This window comes from Procambarus clarkii, chromosome 1 (genome assembly GCF_040958095.1).
Source record: "Procambarus clarkii isolate CNS0578487 chromosome 1, FALCON_Pclarkii_2.0, whole genome shotgun sequence".
Taxonomy (NCBI): Eukaryota; Metazoa; Arthropoda; class Malacostraca; order Decapoda; family Cambaridae; genus Procambarus; species Procambarus clarkii.
In genome coordinates, this window is record NC_091150.1 from 20,412,482 (window position 1) to 20,432,481 (window position 20,000).

The window sequence follows — 20,000 nt, forward strand, 5'->3', positions numbered from 1 at the left end:
AAACACTCCTTGGCCTAGAACATGTACATGTAGTACATGTAGTACTGTACATATAGTACATGGACTACATGTAGTACATGTTCTAGGCCATGTACTACAATAGGACAAGGACAGAGTATATTAGGTTTAGGATTGCTTGCACAGATTACATAAGGTTCTCTAGTTACATGTCCAGTTATCAAGAGAGCCATTAGGGCTAATTCAGTACAACAAAATGGGAACAATTTGGAGGTCCAACAGTACCTATCACTACATTTAACCAAATACTTACCTTAACTACTACCAATTTAGGAAGATGGGCTGAATTTTTGCCATATAATCCAGAAATATTACAAACATCCCGATTTGTCCAAACCTTTCAATGTATGTAGCACAGGAATCTGAATTACTGACAGTACAGTATACAGTAATGCATTGATGACCTTTACACTGTTGTGTACACTGTCTAGTTCATGATGCAGACACCCAGGCTTGTACACACACACATTGATGACTTTTACACTGTTGTGTACACTGTCTAGTTCATGATACAGACACCCAGGCTTGCACACACACACATTGATGACTTTTACACTGTGTGTACACTGTCTAGTTCATGATACAGACACCCAAGCTTGTACACACACACATTAATGACCTTTACACTGTGTGTACACTGCCTAGTTCATGATACAGACACCCAGGCTTGTACACACACACATTAATGACCTTTACACTGTGTGCACACTGTCTAGTTCATGATGCACACACCCAGGCTTGTACACACACACATTAATGACCTTTACACTGTGTGTACACTGTCTAGTTCATGATGCACACACCCAGGCTTGTACACACACACATTAATGACCTTTACACTGTGTGTACACTGACTAGTTCATGATGCACACACCCAAGCTTGTACACACACACATTAATGACCTTTACACTGTGTGTACACTGACTAGTTCATGATGCACACACCCAAGCTTGTACACACATTAATGACCTTTACACTGTGTGTACACTGCCTAGTTCATGACGCACACACCCAAGCTTGTACACACACACACACATTAATGACCTTTACACTGTGTGTACACTGACTAGTTCATGACGCACACACCCAAGCTTGTACACACACACACACATTAATGACCTTTACACTGTGTGTACACTGCCTAGTGCATGACGCACACACCCAGGCTTGTACACACACACATTAACTAAGTGCTCGCCATAATACACAACAAAATCTCAACATTTGGAAGTAGATTACTATACTATGTATCACGGTCAACAGCAAATAAATTTGACGAGACTGAACGAGTCAGGTTCCAACTTGTATTTCCTTTCGACAATTACATAATCCTACGAATGTAAAGAATGCTTCAAAGAGCTACTTACTAGTTAGGAATGTAAACCTGCTTTAATTTGGACTCTGCTTCCACAGCTTTTACTCTCTTCTGCTGTACATATCTGTCGGTTGTTTTCCACATGTAGTAGTACTCTATTATATTCTTTAGGGTCTTCCAGGGTAGCTGGTGGAACATAAACACGTGTCAACTGGTTATCTAGCAAACAATACCCACACATAAACATATCTATGTATATTACAAATAACATTGCACACTACAAGTATCGACTAAATGTTTGCCTCGAACGAGTGGATACTCGCTCGCTGAAAAGCGGTACATTGAGGAAATAATATAAAATATTTTAATTTATTTTATCACTAAGCAAACACTAATTATTTTTAAACAGATAATTTTGTTATATAGCAGAGTACTTACAAAATCTTGTCTGATATCATTGAAGTCCTTTCCATATTTTTCAAGGGCTTCCTCAAACAAGTTGGCTTCAGATGCCGACCACTCTTCCATCTCGTCTCTACAGAGTACTGGCCCAGTGGCAGGTATAAGAGAACAAAGAGCTTTGCTAATGTCGTAGCTGTGCTTGTGTAACGTGTCCATCGCATGAAACTGAAAGGATTTTCATACATGTACATATTTAGTGGAGCTGATCACTTAAAATGGTCACTACAACCCTTCTCATACAACTTTCTTTCACATTCTTACCTCCATCATGACCTCCACTTACCTTCTTCACTTTAGCAACAATGTAAATACAAGAGTTGTAAAGACAAACTGAGCCAAGTAGCTTCTCCCTCTCTATCAAAGTGGTAATATGGCTTTTTAACACCTTTTCAAAAGCATTAAGGCTATGTATTCTTAGTGGGACATGCATGTTGGTTATTTGCCATTGCTTCACTACACACATTTCTCACCCTGCCATCCCTCACATATTACACCCGCACTTAAGCATACTTCCCTTCACCACCACAAACCCAATTAAACTCTTGCATAAAATTTCATAAAATACCCTATGTATTTATATATATATATATATATATATATATATATATATATATATATATATATATATATATATATTGAATATATATAATTAAAATTTGTATTAGTAATCTTAACTCTTTCATTGCATAAATCTTTCACTTACTGCCATTACCATTTTTTATTTGAGACACCATTTCCATCCTTTTGCCATTCTCACATAACCAATTCATTAAACCCCCTCATCTCTAAGTCAACCCCCCCTCCCTTTTCATCACACAGTAGCCCTAATACTATTCTCTAAGTCAACCCCCCCCTCCCTTTTCATCACACAGTAGCCCTAATACTATTCTCTAAGTCAACCCCCCCTCCCTTTTCATCACACAGTAGCCCTAATACTATTCTCTAAGTCAACCCCCCTCCCTTTTCATCACACAGTAGCCCTAATACTATTCTCTAAGTCAACCCCCCTCCCTTTTCATCACACAGTAGCCCTAATACTATTCTCTAAGTCAACCCCCCCCTCCCTTTTCATCACACAGTAGCCCTAATACTATTCTCTAAGTCAACCCCGTCCCCTCCCTTTTCATCACACAGTAGCCCTAATACTATTCTCTAAGTCAACCCCCCTCCCTTTTCATCACACAGTAGCCCTAATACTATTCTCTAAGTCAACCCCCCTCCCTTTTCATCACACAGTAGCCCTAATACTATTCTCTAAGTCAACCCCCCCCTCCCTTTTCATCACACAGTAGCCCTAATACTATTCTCTAAGTCAACCCCGTCCCCTCCCCTTTCATCACACAGCAACAGCAACAATCAAACAACTGTAAGTACTGTATAACTATAACACTTATTAATTATTACATAAACCAAAGTTACTACCTTACTTAATTTCACTTCTAAGTGTATTAATCTTTAGCTCCAGCTTATATTCCACTACATAAATGGCCTGCATAAATAGCCAGCACGCTAAGGTGACCTAAACATAATACTCTAAGATATTATGGCATGTGGAACATGTTAGTTCCTACATGTGACATGTTGTGCATCATTAGTGGCCTTGTAAACAAAATATTATTGCATCATGTTCTTATAAACATCATTATAATCTCAATGTTCTAAACTCTTAAGGGGGCGACAGATTGTCAGAATCAAAGTTGTTCAATGTCAACCAATATTATTTGATTAGTTGTATATGAAAAATGCTTTAATTGTCCCAAGTTACAGTACTGCAGCATAAATAGAAAGGGAGATTTTTTGTTTTTGTTTTTTTTTTTCAACGTTTTTTACACATTTTCAAGTCCACACTTCAGAACACACGTTTCAGATATAATTATTCTGTGACACTTTTCTGACACATTAGCATATAATAAAGGACCTTGAGATATAGAATTTCCAAAACATCTTTAGTTTTCCTAATACAAATGTTCAAAGTTCCCAAATTTTTTTTTGCAAATATGGCATGTTTATTGCTATTATAAAATCAATAAATGAACTTAGAGAAAAATGAAAGCCCCCCAATGTAGAGACATGCCCTCCACATACACTGTGTAAGTTTCATGTAAATTGAATAAAAAATGAATCAGTTTTGTAAACGTTTGTGTCAATTGAAAAAAAAACAGAAATGAATGAAGTCTAAGGTTCTAAAATCTGTGGCTGAGGTTGACAACCAATTTTCTCCAAAATTGGCGTCCTTACAGATAGGCTTACGTACAGTCAGGTGTGTAAGTTTGATGCAAATCGCCCGAAAAAAAATGAAAAAAAAAATAATTAAAAAAAAATTTTTTTTTTTTTTATTTTTTTTTTCAATTAAACTAATTATAATATTTGTTTAATATATACTATTGTGATAGCAAAGAGTCATAGCTATGATTTCAGTTGACACTTTTGATTGATAATCGATTTTGACCATTTTGGAATAATTTTCACTACTTCAATATTTTTTTTCCCTTCCTATTTATGCTACGATGCTGAAACTTGGACCAGATGAAACACTTTTCATATAGAACTTGTCAAAAAAGTTTGATTGAAATCGAACGAGTTTTCATTTGTTGCATTTTTAGGGCAAATTGGAATCTGACGCCCCCTTAAGCTGAGGTATGCCCTTGATATCGCATGGAGCTAAATTTTGAAAAACAATATATATATATATGTGCGGAAAATCCACAGAGAAATATGAAATGAGGTGAACGTTTCGGCTTTGTTAAAGCCTTTGTCAACACCAGACTGGTGTTGACAAAGGCTTTAACAAAGCCGAAACGTTCACCTCATTTCATATTTCTCTGTGGATTTTCCGCATAAAATGATCAGTATTTTGTGATCGTCAATTGCATATATATATGTATAATGCAAATTTTGCCAAAACTATATGTACTGAACAAATCCACAAGGGCCGTGACGAGGATTCAAAACTGCGTCCGGGAGCATCCCAGACACTGCCTTAATCGACTGAGCTACGACATGGTTGTCGTAGCCTGTCGTAGCCTGTCGTAGCTCAGTCGATTAAGGCAGTGTCTGGGATGCTCCCGGACGCAGGTTCGAATCCTCGTCACGGCCCTTGTGGATTTGTTCATTTAATGCATCACAGTGTGATCTCTGTGTGTATATGGAGTGGAATTCAAAATTTGATGACATAATTAGCAATAATAGGAATTTGAGCCCCTATAAGAACAAGTGTACTGTAAACAACTTACCAACGTAACATCTCTAGAAGCAGCTGCTGCACTCATATGTAATGACGGTTGTTTGACCGAAGATGAACAGTCTAGAGCCCGCGCGAAAGTGCCCACTGACCGTGACATTACGAGAAATTGGTCTATTTGTCTATCTGTAAGGCCATGCCCCGGAGTCCATATCAAACTTTCCAACTCTTCTAAATTGCGGCCATCACCTTCTCCTGTGAAAACAATTTAATAAATTAAAAGGAAACAAACACGTCATAGACAACTTATTTTTTTAGGTAGAGCATCATTCAGAGTGCTGTCACAATTAACCTGAACAGGAGAAAGTTATGAGTTATTAAATTTCTTTGAAAATATCAAGGAAATTGAATAACTGCTACAAATATCAAAATATCTGTAGGAGCCATGCTAGTATTTGTAAATATATGAAGGCAAATCTCCTCCCTTCTTTCAGCAATAAATATACAGTATTGCATATTTGGTCAACTAATCAATAAGGTATAATTTATAACTGAACCAAAATATTATTAATAAAGGCAGTAGGAAGGCATTTATGAGAGTGTAGTACACCAGAGGAGGAGCCTCCAGGGTGATGTAGTACATCAGAGGAAGAGCCTCCAGGGTGATGTAGTACACCAGAGGAAGAGCCTCCAGGGTGATGTAGTACACCAGAGGAAGAGCCTCCAGGGTGATGTAGTACACCAGAGGAAGAGCCTCCAGGGTGATGTAGTACACCAGAGGAAGAGCCTCCAGGGTGGTTAGTACACCAGAGGAAGAGCCTCCAGGGTGATGTAGTACATCAGAGGAAGAGCCTCCAGGGTGGTGTAGTACACCAGAGGAAGAGCCTCCAGGGTGATGTAGTACACCAGAGGAAGAGCCTCCAGGGTGATGTAGTACACCAGAGGAAGAGCCTCCATGATAATGTAGTACACCAGAGGAAGAGCCTCCAGGGTGGTTAGTACACCAGAGGAAGAGCCTCCAGGGTGATGTAGTACACCAGAGGAAGAGCCTCCAGGGTGGTGTAGTACACCAGAGGAAGAGCCTCCAGGGTGATGTAGTACACCAGAGGAAGAGCCTCCAGGGTGGTGTAGTACACCAGAGGAAGAGCCTCCAGGATAATGTAGTACACCAGAGGAAGAGCCTCCAGGGTGGTGTAGTACACCAGAGGAAGAGCCTCCAGGGTGATGTAGTACACCAGAGGAAGAGCCTCCAGGGTGGTGTAGTACACCAGAGGAAGAGCCTCCAGGGTGATGTAGTACACCAGAGGAAGAGCCTCCAGGGTGGTGTAGTACACCAGAGGAAGAGCCTCCAGGATAATGTAGTACACCAGAGGAAGAGCCTCCAGGGTGATGTAGTACACCAGAGGAAGAGCCTCCAGGGTGGTGTAGTACACCAGAGGAAGAGCCTCCAGGATAATGTAGTACACCAGAGGAAGAGCCTCCATGATAATGTAGTACACCAGAGGAAGAGCCTCCAGGGTGGTGTAGTACACCAGAGGAAGAGCCTCCATGATAATGTAGTACACCAGAGGAAGAGCCTCCAGGGTGGTTAGTACACCAGAGGAAGAGCCTCCAGGGTGATGTAGTACACCAGAGGAAGAGCCTCCAGGGTGGTGTAGTACACCAGAGGAAGAGCCTCCAGGATAATGTAGTACACCAGAGGAAGAGCCTCCAGGGTGGTGTAGTACACCAGAGGAAGAGCCTCCAGGGTGGTGTAGTACACCAGAGGAAGAGCCTCCAGGGTGATGTAGTACACCAGAGGAAGAGCCTCCAGGGTGGTGTAGTACACCAGAGGAAGAGCCTCCAGGATAATGTAGTACACCAGAGGAAGAGCCTCCAGGGTGATGTAGTACACCAGAGGAAGAGCCTCCAGGATAATGTAGTACACCAGAGGAAGAGCCTCCATGATAATGTAGTACACCAGAGGAAGAGCCTCCATGATAATGTAGTACAGTATCTGCTATAACAACCGGACATTCATCACAGAACCATCACACACATCACACTCACCTTCTTTTAATAACGATGTAATGTCTGCTTGATATCTTGAACCGACCCTAATTTCCCCCTTATCTGCTAATAATGTTTTCTGCTGTGGATCATATACCAAGGAGTAGAAGAATGTATCCTGAAACACAAAGCATTCCATTAAGACAAGTGTGTGCACTTCATATGCAACAACATTCTCCACACAATTTCCAGATTAGTGCCTTAACACTACATGTATTGAACCATTATGCTAACTGGCTAGACATCTCTTGCTCAGAGTTCTTATTACACACATCAGCATTTTTGCATAGTTACTCTAGTGTACTTATTAAAAGTCTTCTCTAACACAACTGATTCTTAACCTTCTTCCTTGCTCCCACCACTTCCACGCTCTCACATTACTCTCCCACAATCATGCTCTAATATTGTTACTTCCACATCTATTACATTTCCCTTCTCCTCTATGCCAAACTTTATTAGCATTCTTATAAATTACACTCGCATCACAAGATAGCCAACCCATGAGGCATAATTTCTCGACTAGAATTTTGGTTACCTGCTTGATACCTGGTTGATGGGGTTCTGGGAGTTCTTCTACTCCCCAAGCCCAGCCCGGCCCGAGGCCAGGCTTGACTTGTGAGAGTTTGGTCCACCAGGCTGTTTCTTGGAGCAGCCCGCAGGCCCACATATCTCCCATAGCCCGGTTGGTCCAGCACTCCTTGAAGAAAATCTAGTTTCTTGAAGATCTTGTTTCCTCTTGAAGATATCCACGGTTGTTCCAGCCATATTTCTTATGCACGCTGGGAGGACGTTGAACAACCGCGAACCTCTGATGTTTATATAGTGTTCTCTGATTGTGCCTATGGCACCTCTGCTCTGCACTGGTTATATTCTAAATTTTCTTCCATATCGTTCACTCCAGTACATTGTTATTTTACTGTGTAGATTTGGGACCTGGCCCTCCAGTATTTTCCACGTGCATATTATTTGGTATCTCTCTAGTCTCCTTTCTAGTGATTTCATTTGGAGAGCTTTGAGATGATCCCAATAATTTAGGTGCTTTATCGCGTCTATGCGTGCCGTATATGTGCTCTGTACTCCCTCTATTTCAGCAATCTCTCCTGCTCTGAAGGGGAAATGCGAGCACTGAGCTGTGCTCAAGATGGGACAGTACAAGTGATTTGACGAGTACAACCATTGTGATGGGATCCCTGGATCTGAAAGTCCTTGTAATCCATCCTATCATTTTTCTGACTTTCCCACAATAGACGTTAAGCTAACTGGCCGATAGTTTGACACAAGTGATCTATCTCCTTTCTTGAAAATAGGAACCACATTAGCAACCTTACAAGACTCTGGCACTCTGCCTAACTCTAATGATTTATTAAATATGGTAGACAATGGCTCGTGAAGCTCCTCTTTGCATTCCTTAAGCACCATGCAAACACTTCGTCTGGCCCTGGGGATTTGTTTGGCTCGAGTTTCACTATTTTTTTAATAACATCCTCCTTGGTAACTGTTAAATTCTTTTCTAAATTCTAAATTCAACTGGTCTATAATTCTTTGCCAATGCTTTGCTGCCTCCCTTGTGTAGAGGGGCTATGTCTGCTGCTTTAAGCACATCTGGTATTTCCCCCGTGTCCAAGCTCTTCCTCAACACTATACTGAGTGCCTGTGCTACTGGCACTTTGCATTTCTTTATAAATATTGAATTCCACAAGTCTGGACCTGGGGCTGAGTGCATGGGCATGTTGTCAGTTTCTCTTTCAAAATCTGAAACGCTCGTGTTGATATCAGTTATACTGTATTTACAGGGGTTTGGATATCATGCATAAAGAAGTTGTCCGTATCTTCCACTTTCATATTGTTTATTGGAGTGCTTCTTCTTGAGGTTATCTTGAGATGATTTTGAGGCTTTAGTGTCCCTGCGTCCTAGTCCTCGACCAGGCCTCTACCCCCAGGAAGCAGCCCGTGACAGCTGACTAACTCCCAGGTACCTATTTACTGCTAGGTAACAGGGGCATCAGGGTGAAAGAAACCCTGCCCATTGTTTCTCGCTGGCGCCCGGGATCGAACCCGGGACCACAGGATCACGCGTCCAGTGTTCTGTCCACTCAGCCACCAGCTCCCCAATATGAGGACATGCTAAACATGTCCTCATATTGCTTTTTCAGGATTTCACTAATTTCTTTGTCATCCTCGATATATGAACCTTCACTTGTACGAATAGGTTCAATACTAGCAGTGGGTTTTGCTTTTGATTTTGCAAATGTGAAGAATTATTTTGGCTTTTTCTTAATTTCTTGAATTGCTTTCTGTTCTAGTTGCCTTTCTTTAACACTTTCATCCGGTAACGACGCAGCATTGCGTCATTTTCGGCGGCAGATTGGCGATGGCTTCGGGAGGGGTGCACAGCGGTTTTGGATAATATTTGCATATACTCTTCTAGGGAATTTCATTGCAAATACATTGATACCAAAATGAAAGACCTAGGACCAGAGGAATTTCATTGCAAATACATTGATACCAAAATGAAAGACCTAGGACCAGAATTGAGGTAACAAAGTTGAAAACAGTATACCGATTTATTAGCGCTCACTGGGATTATGCTCTGTCACTTTCTCTGTTTGCTGTAGTGGTACGCCTGGCTTTTTTACTTTATATTTGCATATACTCCTGTAGGGGATTTTACTGCGAACACAATGATGCCAAATTGAAAAACCCTGGACGAGAATTGAGGTGACGAAGTTGGAGAGTATACACTTTTCAGAAGTACCGCGCACTCCCATGAAACGCTGGGACCAACTGCGCCTAGTTGAGGGCTAGCGGGCGGGGTACACTTAAGTGTTAATCTGATACAGTATGAATGCTTCAGTCTCGGTTCGATTTCTTCAATCTCCCCGTTTAAATTATTCCTTCTCTGTATGGAAAGTCAAACCTGCTTAAGCATTTCCATTAATTTGTTAACTATTTTGATTTATATTTCCTACCTTCATTCCAAGTACTTCTACCACCTCATTGGTCGAGTTCAGGAGGTCTGTGCATACCAGTTCCTCTAATCTACAGACCTACTACTCAAATTAACCTAAATACTGTCACATATATACAGTAGATTATAATTTGGCATCCATGTAGTCTTTCGTGTGGGTTTCTGTAACTGCACCAAATACTGAGTATTTTTATTAGAAGGCCATTTATGAACTTTATTTCTTGATTTTGACTTTAGGCCTTATATGTTTGCAAATATGAATGATTTCCCATATTGCATAACTTCTGGTGGGCTTTGGTAGTTCCCCCCCCCCTCTCCACCCTGGTCTAAGGTGTGCTGTTTTGGTAGTGGTTCGTCCAGTGTTGGTAGTAGTACGGGTGTTGTGTGCTTGATGACGACTTATATTCCAGTCTTGTGGGTATCTCTTTCCCCTCTGTAATCCTGCAGTGGTTCAATCTGCCTCTTCCTCTCTCTCTTATACGTTCTACTCTGTTTCCGCCCGTCTCTAAAAAATTTCTAGTACTGTAATATCATATTGAGCTTTCTGTCTATAATTGCCGAGAAATTCTGGGCACTGACGATCATATCATTTTTTGTCAGTAATTGAAAATTTATATAGTTTAGGGTGTAAGTATATTCAACTTATTAGAGTTGTTATTCAAATCGATTCAAAGTAGAGTACTATATTGCAATACCCTACCCCATGCCATTCAATACCTGACATTTTGGTTACTGTGGTGTACAGTACGGTACATGATAATTATGCTGTGTTGACCATTGCCGGGAGTTGTGCGCAAGCATCAGTGCTCCCTGCTACTGTTATACTCAACAACCACTGGCTGCTTATCACACACATCACTCACAGAGAGGAAACAAGGCTTACTACTAACACTATTTTAACTGCCTCGTGGGATAACATCGTTTTGTATCGCTTGATCCCTACTTACGTCTTTATTGAGATAGGCCAATAATAACTCCGTCTCGTTGAGTAACGTGACCGTACATTTTCCGCGTATGTGCGTGGCAGGAAGAGTTTCTATCTGGCGGGAAAGGAAGAGTTCACGATGCCGTAACTGGTGTCTCTCATTAGAGGAGAGGGTCTCGCCACTGGGCGTCACAATGGTCGACCCTCCCAACTCGGCCCCTTCGCTGTCGCTCTCATCCTCGTCTAAGGCACCTGCAGGACAAATAACGAGAATTAAAACATTTCTGAAAAATCTGAAAGCAAAGCTATAAGACAATGACAACACCAAGAATGGAGACTGGACAACATAATCCATACTACAGTATCTTAAGCCTAGACTGTGAATACATATACAGTAGTAACTATCAAGTAAGACAAGGGACCAAAGAAACTGTTGAGGAGTTACCTTGTTGAGTTGCCTCTTGTATGACAGTCTCATTCAGGCACGGGCCCTGTATCTCTTGACCCTTTAACAGCTTCTTAAACCCCCGGCACAGGTCCAAATTCCCGTGACCGTCTTCTGACGGAGGGGGAAGAGAAGCAGTTAAGAAACAAGCGAACAGGTGCTCCCCTACTCTGAGTTAAGCTGTCATTCTTGCTAAAATGTAAACACTACATATCAGCAGTTATCAACTGACAGCAAAACGGATAGCTTGGGAGGCAGCCAATCAAATCACATACACATCTTAAGTACAGTAATACACAACACAAACTGCTGCAATCTTCTCTACATCATTTAGCCTGCATCAAGTGGACACAATTAATTAGGTTACATAAACACAAGCAACATAAACCGGAGTAAATCTCAAATAATGCAACACTGACACCAACTACTTGTATCTTGTAGAGCAGCAGCAGCAGCAGCAGCAGCAACAAGAGTGCACATATTCCAATTATCACACCACGAGGAAACTCAACATAACAAACATAAAACATCCTGTTCAAATAAAAGCCAAAGAGTAATACTATTTTGAAAAATAACAAATTATTCAATGTTAAAGATTACTCAAGCTGTTATGTTGCATAAATAAGTACAAGGGATATAGATTAATAATTCACAATTGTGTATACAGTATACACAATATCAAAATTAATAATTATATTATAATAATAATATATATATATATATATATATATGTCGTACCTAGTAGCCAGAACGCACTTCTCAGCCTACTATGCAAGGCCCAATTTGCCTAATAAGCCAAGTTTTCATGAATTAATTGTTTTTCGACTACCTAACCTACCTAACCTAACCTAACCTAACTTTTTCGGCTACCTAACCTAACCTAACCTGTAAAGATAGGTTAGGTTAGGTTAGGTAGGGTTGGTTAGGTTCGGTCATATATCTACGTTAATTTTAACTCCAATAAAAAACAATTGACCTCATACATAATGAAATGGGTAGCTTTATCATTTCATAAGAAAAAAATTAGAGAAAATATGTTAATTCAGGAAAACTTGGCTTATTAGGCAAATCGGGCCTTGCATAGTAGGCTGAGAAGTGCGTTCTGGCTACTAGGTACGACATATATATATATATATATATATATATATATATATATATATATATATATATATATATATATATATATATATATTATATATATATATATATATATATATATATATATATATATATATATATATATATATATATATATATATATATATATATATATATATATATATATATATATGAGATATAGACATGGATGGAAAATTTCTTAATAGAAAAATGAGGGCAGTAATCAGAGGCAATATATCGGATTGGAGAATGTCACAAGTGGAGTACCACAGGGTTCAGTTCTTGCACCAGTGATGTTTATTGTCTACATAAATGATTTACCAGTTGGTATACAGAATTATATGAACATGTTTGCTGATGATGCTAAGATAATAGAGAAGATAAGAAACTTTGATTATTGTCATGCCCTTCAAGATGACCTGGACAAAATAAGTATATGGAGCACCACTTGGCAAATGGAATTTAATGTTAATAAATGCCATGTTATGGAATGTGGAATAGAAGAACATAGACCCCACACTACCTATAAATTATGTGAGAAATCTTCAAAGAATTCTGACAAAGAAGGGGATCTAGGGGTGGTTCTAGATAGAAAACTATCACCTGAGGACCACATAAAGAACGTTGTGCGAGGAGCCTATGCCACACTTTCTAACTTCAGAATTGCCTTTAAATACATGGATGGCGATATACTAAAGAAATTGTTCACAACTTTTGTTAGGCCAAAGCTAGAATATGGAGCGGTTGTGTGGTGCCCATATCTTAAGAAGTACATCAACAAACTGGAAAAGGTGCAAAGACATGCTACTAAGTGGCTCCCAGAACTGAAGGGCAAGAGCTACGAGGAGAGGTTGGAGGCATTAAATATGCCAAAACTAGAAGACAGAAGAAAAAGAGGTGATATGATCACTAGGTACAAAATAGTAACAGGAATTGATAAAATCGATAGGGAAGATTTCCTGAGACCTGGAACTTTAAGAACAAGAGGTCATAGGTTTAAACTAACGAAACATAGATGCTGAAGAAATATAAGAAAATTCACTTTTGTAAACAGAGTGGTAGACGGTTGGAACAAGTTAGGTGAGAAGGTGGTGGAGGCCAAGACCGTCAGTAGTTTCAAAGCGTTATATGACAAAGAGTGCTGGGAAGACGGGACACCACGAGCATAGCTCTCATCCTGTAACTACACTTAGGTAATTAGTTTGTCTAATTAGGTAGGTTAGTTTGTCTTTGCAACATGAAAAAATAATTTTCCCAGATTGTCCAAATTCAATAGTACCCATTTCTACTTTCTAATACTGGTGGTTGTATTACTGTATCACACTTGGTAACGATCTATAAAATATATTTTATACACATTTCTAAAACTGTCACCGCTTGGTTCAATAAACCCTTGAACTATATGTTTAACATTTCTCTAACCCTGTCCATGGAGGACAGAAGAAAATGTATATATGCTGGTTAGCATTGTAAATGTGTGGCCACGTCTGTGGTAGAAAAATAATATAAAAAAAAAAAAAAAAAAAAAAAAAAAACGCTTGGCCACAATGCTGAAAATAAATATGATTAGTTTTACTAACCTAATTACTATAACTACTATAGTAGTTATACTATACTACTATATACTAAATGCTATAATTATACTAATATTATATATATATATATATATATATATATATATATATATATATATATATATATATATATATATATATATATAATATATATATATATATAATATATATATATATATATATAATATATATATATATATATATAATATATATATATATATATAATATATATATATATATATATATATATATATATATATATATATATATATATATAACATGAGAAATAATACAGTACAACTAATAGTGTTATAATCCTGAACATGTACACACACCCGTATATGCAAGGTTGTAAGTTTTATACATTCCAAATAGCATATGCAATTGAAACTCCAATACAGTATATGGTTGGATTTAATCAAGTATCCCTGGTTCATGTCAGGCTTATTGCCACCCCCCCCCCCCCAAAAAAATAATATGAATATGCTCAATAATGTAGATAACCAGTTCCCCAGCAGATATTTTCTGCTGCCCAGTTGAAAATTTTATTAATATCTGCTTGAAGTTTTTCAATGTGTTTAGCAGAGGTAATTTTCATGCTGATTTTTGTGTCATCTGCGATGATACGAAGGATGATACGAAGCTGTGACTTGTATTTGAGTCTAAATATGATGTGAGAATAAGGAAAAACAGTGGTGCAATGACTGTACTCTGAGGAACAAAGCTTTTAACTGCAGGTTAAGGTATCCTGAGATACCTTAAGTTAAGGTCCCATCAAGCAGGTATCCTGAGAAATGGTTGTATGAGGATATGTTCCTTCTTTCTATGGTGTAAATTGACAGCAATAATATACAGCTCCAGCACTGATTTCTTCATATCAACCATAGTGCTGACACTGGAACTTGCCTTCATTAAAGTTCATGCTGTTTTCTCCAGCAGTTCATACTGTCTTCTAAACATCAGGCTCATCTTTAGTATATGCCAGATCTTGTGTTGCTGGAGTAATCTCAGCTTCTTGTTAGCTCTGTGATAAGTAGTCTCAAGGAAGTATTTCTGCGCCAAGAACACAGTTTTCCTCTCAATGTTTCATCGCCCCTATGAGGTGATCACCAACTATTCATTTCCTAGAGATTAAAATCCTCAAGAATTAGAATCTCTGAAATTGTTTCCCTTGCCAACTATGGCTGCCTCTTCCATCACCTTCAGGCAGGTCTTGCTGCATATTTTATATTCTTCCCAAGAGTTCGTCTTGCTCGGTACCTCTACCCACCTTGTGTCTACCTCGGGTAGCCTCCGGGAACCTACGGCCCCGCCTCCGACCAGGCCTTCCGGTTGGTCGTCTGGTCAACAAGGCTGTTGGATGTGGCTGCTGGGAGCCTGGAAATAAGGCCACAGGTGTGGCAAGCTGCCACCATGGTGAGTAAGGCCACAGGTGTCACCACCATGAGCAGGGCCAGACTAACACACACTGTAGAGGGGGTGGGAGTTTGGTAATGAACGCACAAACACAATAATAATGGGCCAAATAGCTAGTATGAGTAGATATTGGGAGCAGAATAATAATGGCTTCAGCTAGCCAGTATGACTGGGTAATGGGTGCCAAAGGGAAGGGTCAGGGGGGAGGGATGGGGGGGGGGGGGGGGGGCGAGAGCGGCATGTCATTCAATCCTTGTTGCATTTACTGATCAATACTGCCTGCAGCCATCCACACGTGCCGTGCATATGCGCACCAACACACGTCCTGTAATTACTCTCCCATCACCATACACCACAACATTACACCCCCCCCCACACAGGGGGGGATGTACTCACCTAGTTTGTGCTTGCGGGGGTTGAGCTCTGGCTCTTTGGTCCCGCCTCTCAACCGTCAATCAACAGGTGTACAGATTCCTGAGCCTATTGGGCTCTATCATATCTACACTTGAAACTGTGTATGGAGTCAGCCTCCACCACATCACTTCCTAATGCATTCCATTTGTCAACCACTCTGACACTAAAAAAGTTCTTTCTAATATCTCTGTGGCTCATTTGGGCACTCAGTTTCCACCTGTGTCCCATTGTGTGTGTGCCCCTTGTGTTAAACAGCCTGTCTTTATCTACCCTGGTGTATGACACCACTCGTGGTGGCATACACCCCACAAGAGGGGAAGGGGAGGGGGGCACAGGTGGAAGCTGAGTACCCACATGAGCCACAGGGACATTGGAAAGAACTTTTTCAGTGTCAGAGTAGTTAATAAATGGAATGCATTAGGAAGCGATGTGGTGGAGGCTGACTCCATACACAGTTTCAAGTGTAGATATGACAGAGCCCAATAGGCTCAGGAACCTGTACATCAGTTGATTGACAGTTGAGAGGTGGGACCAAAGAGCCAGAGCTCAACCCCCGCAAACACAATTAGGTGAGAACATCACCATACACCACAACCATACACCCCCACATCACCATACACCCCTACATCACCATACACCCCCACATCACCATACACCACAACCATACACCCCCACATCACCACATTACCTGATCAACCATGCTGTGACTCATACGTCAGGCTGCGAGCAGCCGCGTCTAACAGCCTGGTTGATCAGTCCAGCAACCAGGAGGCCTGGTTGACGACCGGGCCGCGGGGACACTAAGCCCCGGAAGCACCTCAAGGTAGCCTCAAGGTAGGTAGCCACATCACCATACACCACAACCATACACCCCCACATCACCATACACCCCCACATCACCATACACCACAACCATACACCCCCACATCACCATACACCACCACATCACTACACACCCCCACATCACCATACACCACAACCACACCCCCACATCACCATACACCCCCACATCACCATACACCACAACCATACACCCCCACATCACCATACATCTCCACATCACCATACACCCCCACATCACCATACACCCCCACATCACCATACATCCCCACATTACCATACACCCCCACATCACCATACATCTCCACATCACCATACACCCCCACATCACCATACACCCCCACATCACCATACATCCCCACATTACCATACACCCCCACATCACCATACACCACAACCATACACCCCCACATCACCATACACCCCCACATCACCATACATCTCCACATCACCATACACCCACACATCACCATACTTCCCCACATCACCATACACCCCCACATCACCATACACCCCCACATCACCATACACCACAACCATACACCCCCACATCACCATACATCTCCACATCACCATACACCCCCACATCACCATACACCCCCACATCACCATACACCCCACATCACCATACACCCCCACATCACCATACACCACAACCATACACCCCCACATCACCATACACCCCCACATCACCATACACCACAACCATACACCCCCACATCACCAAACACCCCCACATCACCATACACCACAACCATACACCCCCACATCACCATACACCCCCACATCACCATACACCCCCACATCACCATACACCAACCCCATCACCATACACCTGGTTGATGGGGTTCTGGGAGTTGTTCTACTCCCCAAGCCCGGCCTGAGGCCAGGCTTGACTTGTGAGAGTTTGGTCCACCAGACTGTTGCTTGGAGCGGCCCGCAGGCCAGGCTTGACTTGTGAGAGTTTGGTCCACCAGACTGTTGCTTGGAGCGGCCCGCAGGCCAGGCTTGACTTGTGAGAGTTTGGTCCACCAGACTGTTGCTTGGAGCGGCCCGCAGGCCAGGCTTGACTTGTGAGAGTTTGGTCCACCAGACTGTTGCTTGGAGCGGCCCGCAGGCCAGGCTTGACTTGTGAGAGTTTGGTCCACCAGGCTGTTGCTTGGAGCGGCCCGCAGGCCAGGCTTGACTTGTGAGATTGGTCCACCAGACTGTTGCTTGGAGCGGCCCGCAGGCCCACATACCCACCACAGCTCGGTTGGTCCGGCAATATTTTTCATATTATTCCCAAATCCTTCACATGTTGCTTTCCTACTATGGCCAAATTTGATTGTGTTTTGTTCCTTGTATTGCGTTTAGTCCTCATTTTGACCATAGCTGAGTACTTGGACTTTATCAGTTAAACATCATGTTATTTTCTGCTGGTCAGTCAGATTTAAGCTCCAGTTTAGTCTTGTACTTGACTAGATACGGGCTCCACGCCGCGGGCGCTGCATACTCCTGGATTGGTTTGACAGATGTGTTACATAAGGTCCTAAATGATTCCTAACACAGGTTTCTAAAGACAGTTCTTACGTTTGCTAAGCTGGCATATGCCGCTGATGATATCCTCTTGTGTGGGCCTTAGGGGACAGGTCTGGGGTCGCTCCTTCTCCCAGATTCCTGAAGAATTGCATCTCCCAAATGGGATCTTATAGCTGGCCTCCTGCTCCCTACACGTATCTTCATTACTCTGCATTTACCCGAGTTGAACTCTAATAGCCATTGTTGGGCCATTCCTTCAGTTTGACCAGGACATGTTGTAGCCTCATGCTGCCTTCCTCCCTTAATTGTCATAATTTTAGCAGCAGTAAACATTGAGTGTATAGCCTCTGGACGATCATTTAGGTATATTGTATCAAAGAGGTACAGAACCCTGTGGGACTCCCCTAGTGACATAACGCCATCCTGGGACCTCACCCCTCCTGTGTCTGCCTCTGTACACTCACCTACTTGTGCCTGCAGGATCGAGCACCGACTCTTGGATCCCGCCTTTCTAGCCATCGGTTGTTTACAGCAATAACTCCGGTCCTATTTCCCTATCATATCTGGAGTTAAAATTATGAAAGAGTTTGCTTCCACAACCTGTTCCTTAAGTGCATATCACTTTTAGAGAGCAGTGCATTCCACTACTCTCACGGTAAAAGAAATCATCCTAACATGTGTGTGACTCATCAGAGTTTCCAGCTTCCACCCATGTCCCCTCGTTCTGTTAGTAATCAGTGAGAACATTTGGTCCATTTCCACTCTGGCAATCACCCCCGCTCTCAAAATACCCGCGTGTGCGTAAGTACTCACTTAGTTGTACTCACCTAGTTGTGCTTGCGGGGGTTGAGCTCTGGCTCTTTGGTCCCGCCTCTCAACCGTCAATCAACTTGTGTACAGGTTCCTGAGCCTATCGGGCTCTATCATATCTACATTATAAACTGTGTATGGAGTCAGCCTCCACCACATCACTGCCTAATGCATTCCATTTGTCAACCACTCATAGCCTGTCTTTATCTACCCTTTCAATTCCTTTGAGAATCTTGTATGTGGTGATCATATCCCCCCCTAACTCTCCTGTCTTCCAGTGACGTGAGGTTTAATTCCCGTAGTCTCTCCTCGTAGCTCATACCTCTCAGCTCGAGTACTAGTCTGGTGGCAAACCTTTGAACCTTTTCCAGTTTAGTCTTATCCTTGACTAGATATGGACTCCATGCTGGGGCTGCATACTCCAGGATTGGCCTGACATATGTGGTATACAAAGTTCTGTATGATTCTTTACACAAGTTTCTGAATGACGTTCGTATGTTGGCCAGCCTGGCATATGTCTGGGTGTATTCACCTAGTTGTGTTTGCGGGGGTTGAGTTCTGCTCTTTCGGCCCGCCTCTCAACTGTCACCTAACTGTTACTAACTATTCCCCCCCCCCCCGCACATCCCCAGGAAGCAGCCCGTAACAGCTGTCTAACTCCCAGGTACCTATTTACTGCTAGGTAACAGGAGCATCAGGGTGAAAGAAACTGCCCATTGTTCCTCGCCGGCGGCGGGAATCGAAGCCCGGACCACAGTATTAGGTGCCCAGCGTGCTGTCCACTCAGCCACCGGCCCGTGTGCGCGCGCGCGTGTAAGAGAGAAGCAGGAAGGTGGTAATCTTTGTAAAGCATTATGACAAGTGAGTCTCAAGGTCACTGATCCCATCATTCCTCCATGCTGCTGCTGCTGCTGCTGCTGCTGCTGCTGCTGCTTGTGCTGC

The 20,000-nt window shown here is 41.9% G+C and overlaps 1 protein-coding gene across 14 annotated transcripts in view; it reads right to left on the bottom strand.

The window, feature by feature from the left end:
• Positions 1–20,000, bottom strand: part of MTA1-like (metastasis associated 1-like) — a 156,746-nt gene that overhangs the window by 79,894 nt on the left and 56,852 nt on the right. For 10 of the 14 annotated variants that reach the window (XM_045736407.2, XM_045736349.2, XM_045736372.2 and 7 more), the window contains 6 exons: positions 11,365–11,478; positions 10,942–11,171; positions 7,027–7,144; positions 5,030–5,232; positions 1,773–1,961; positions 1,387–1,520 (listed from right to left, as the gene is read on the bottom strand). In XM_045736407.2, coding sequence (XP_045592363.1) covers positions 1,387–1,520; positions 1,773–1,961; positions 5,030–5,232; positions 7,027–7,144; positions 10,942–11,171; positions 11,365–11,478 — 988 coding nt within the window. The remainder of the gene's footprint in view (positions 1–1,386; positions 1,521–1,772; positions 1,962–5,029; positions 5,233–7,026; positions 7,145–10,941; positions 11,172–11,364; positions 11,479–20,000) is intronic. The other 4 variants (XM_069311418.1, XM_069307357.1, XM_045736357.2 and 1 more) reach the window with 1 other exon arrangement.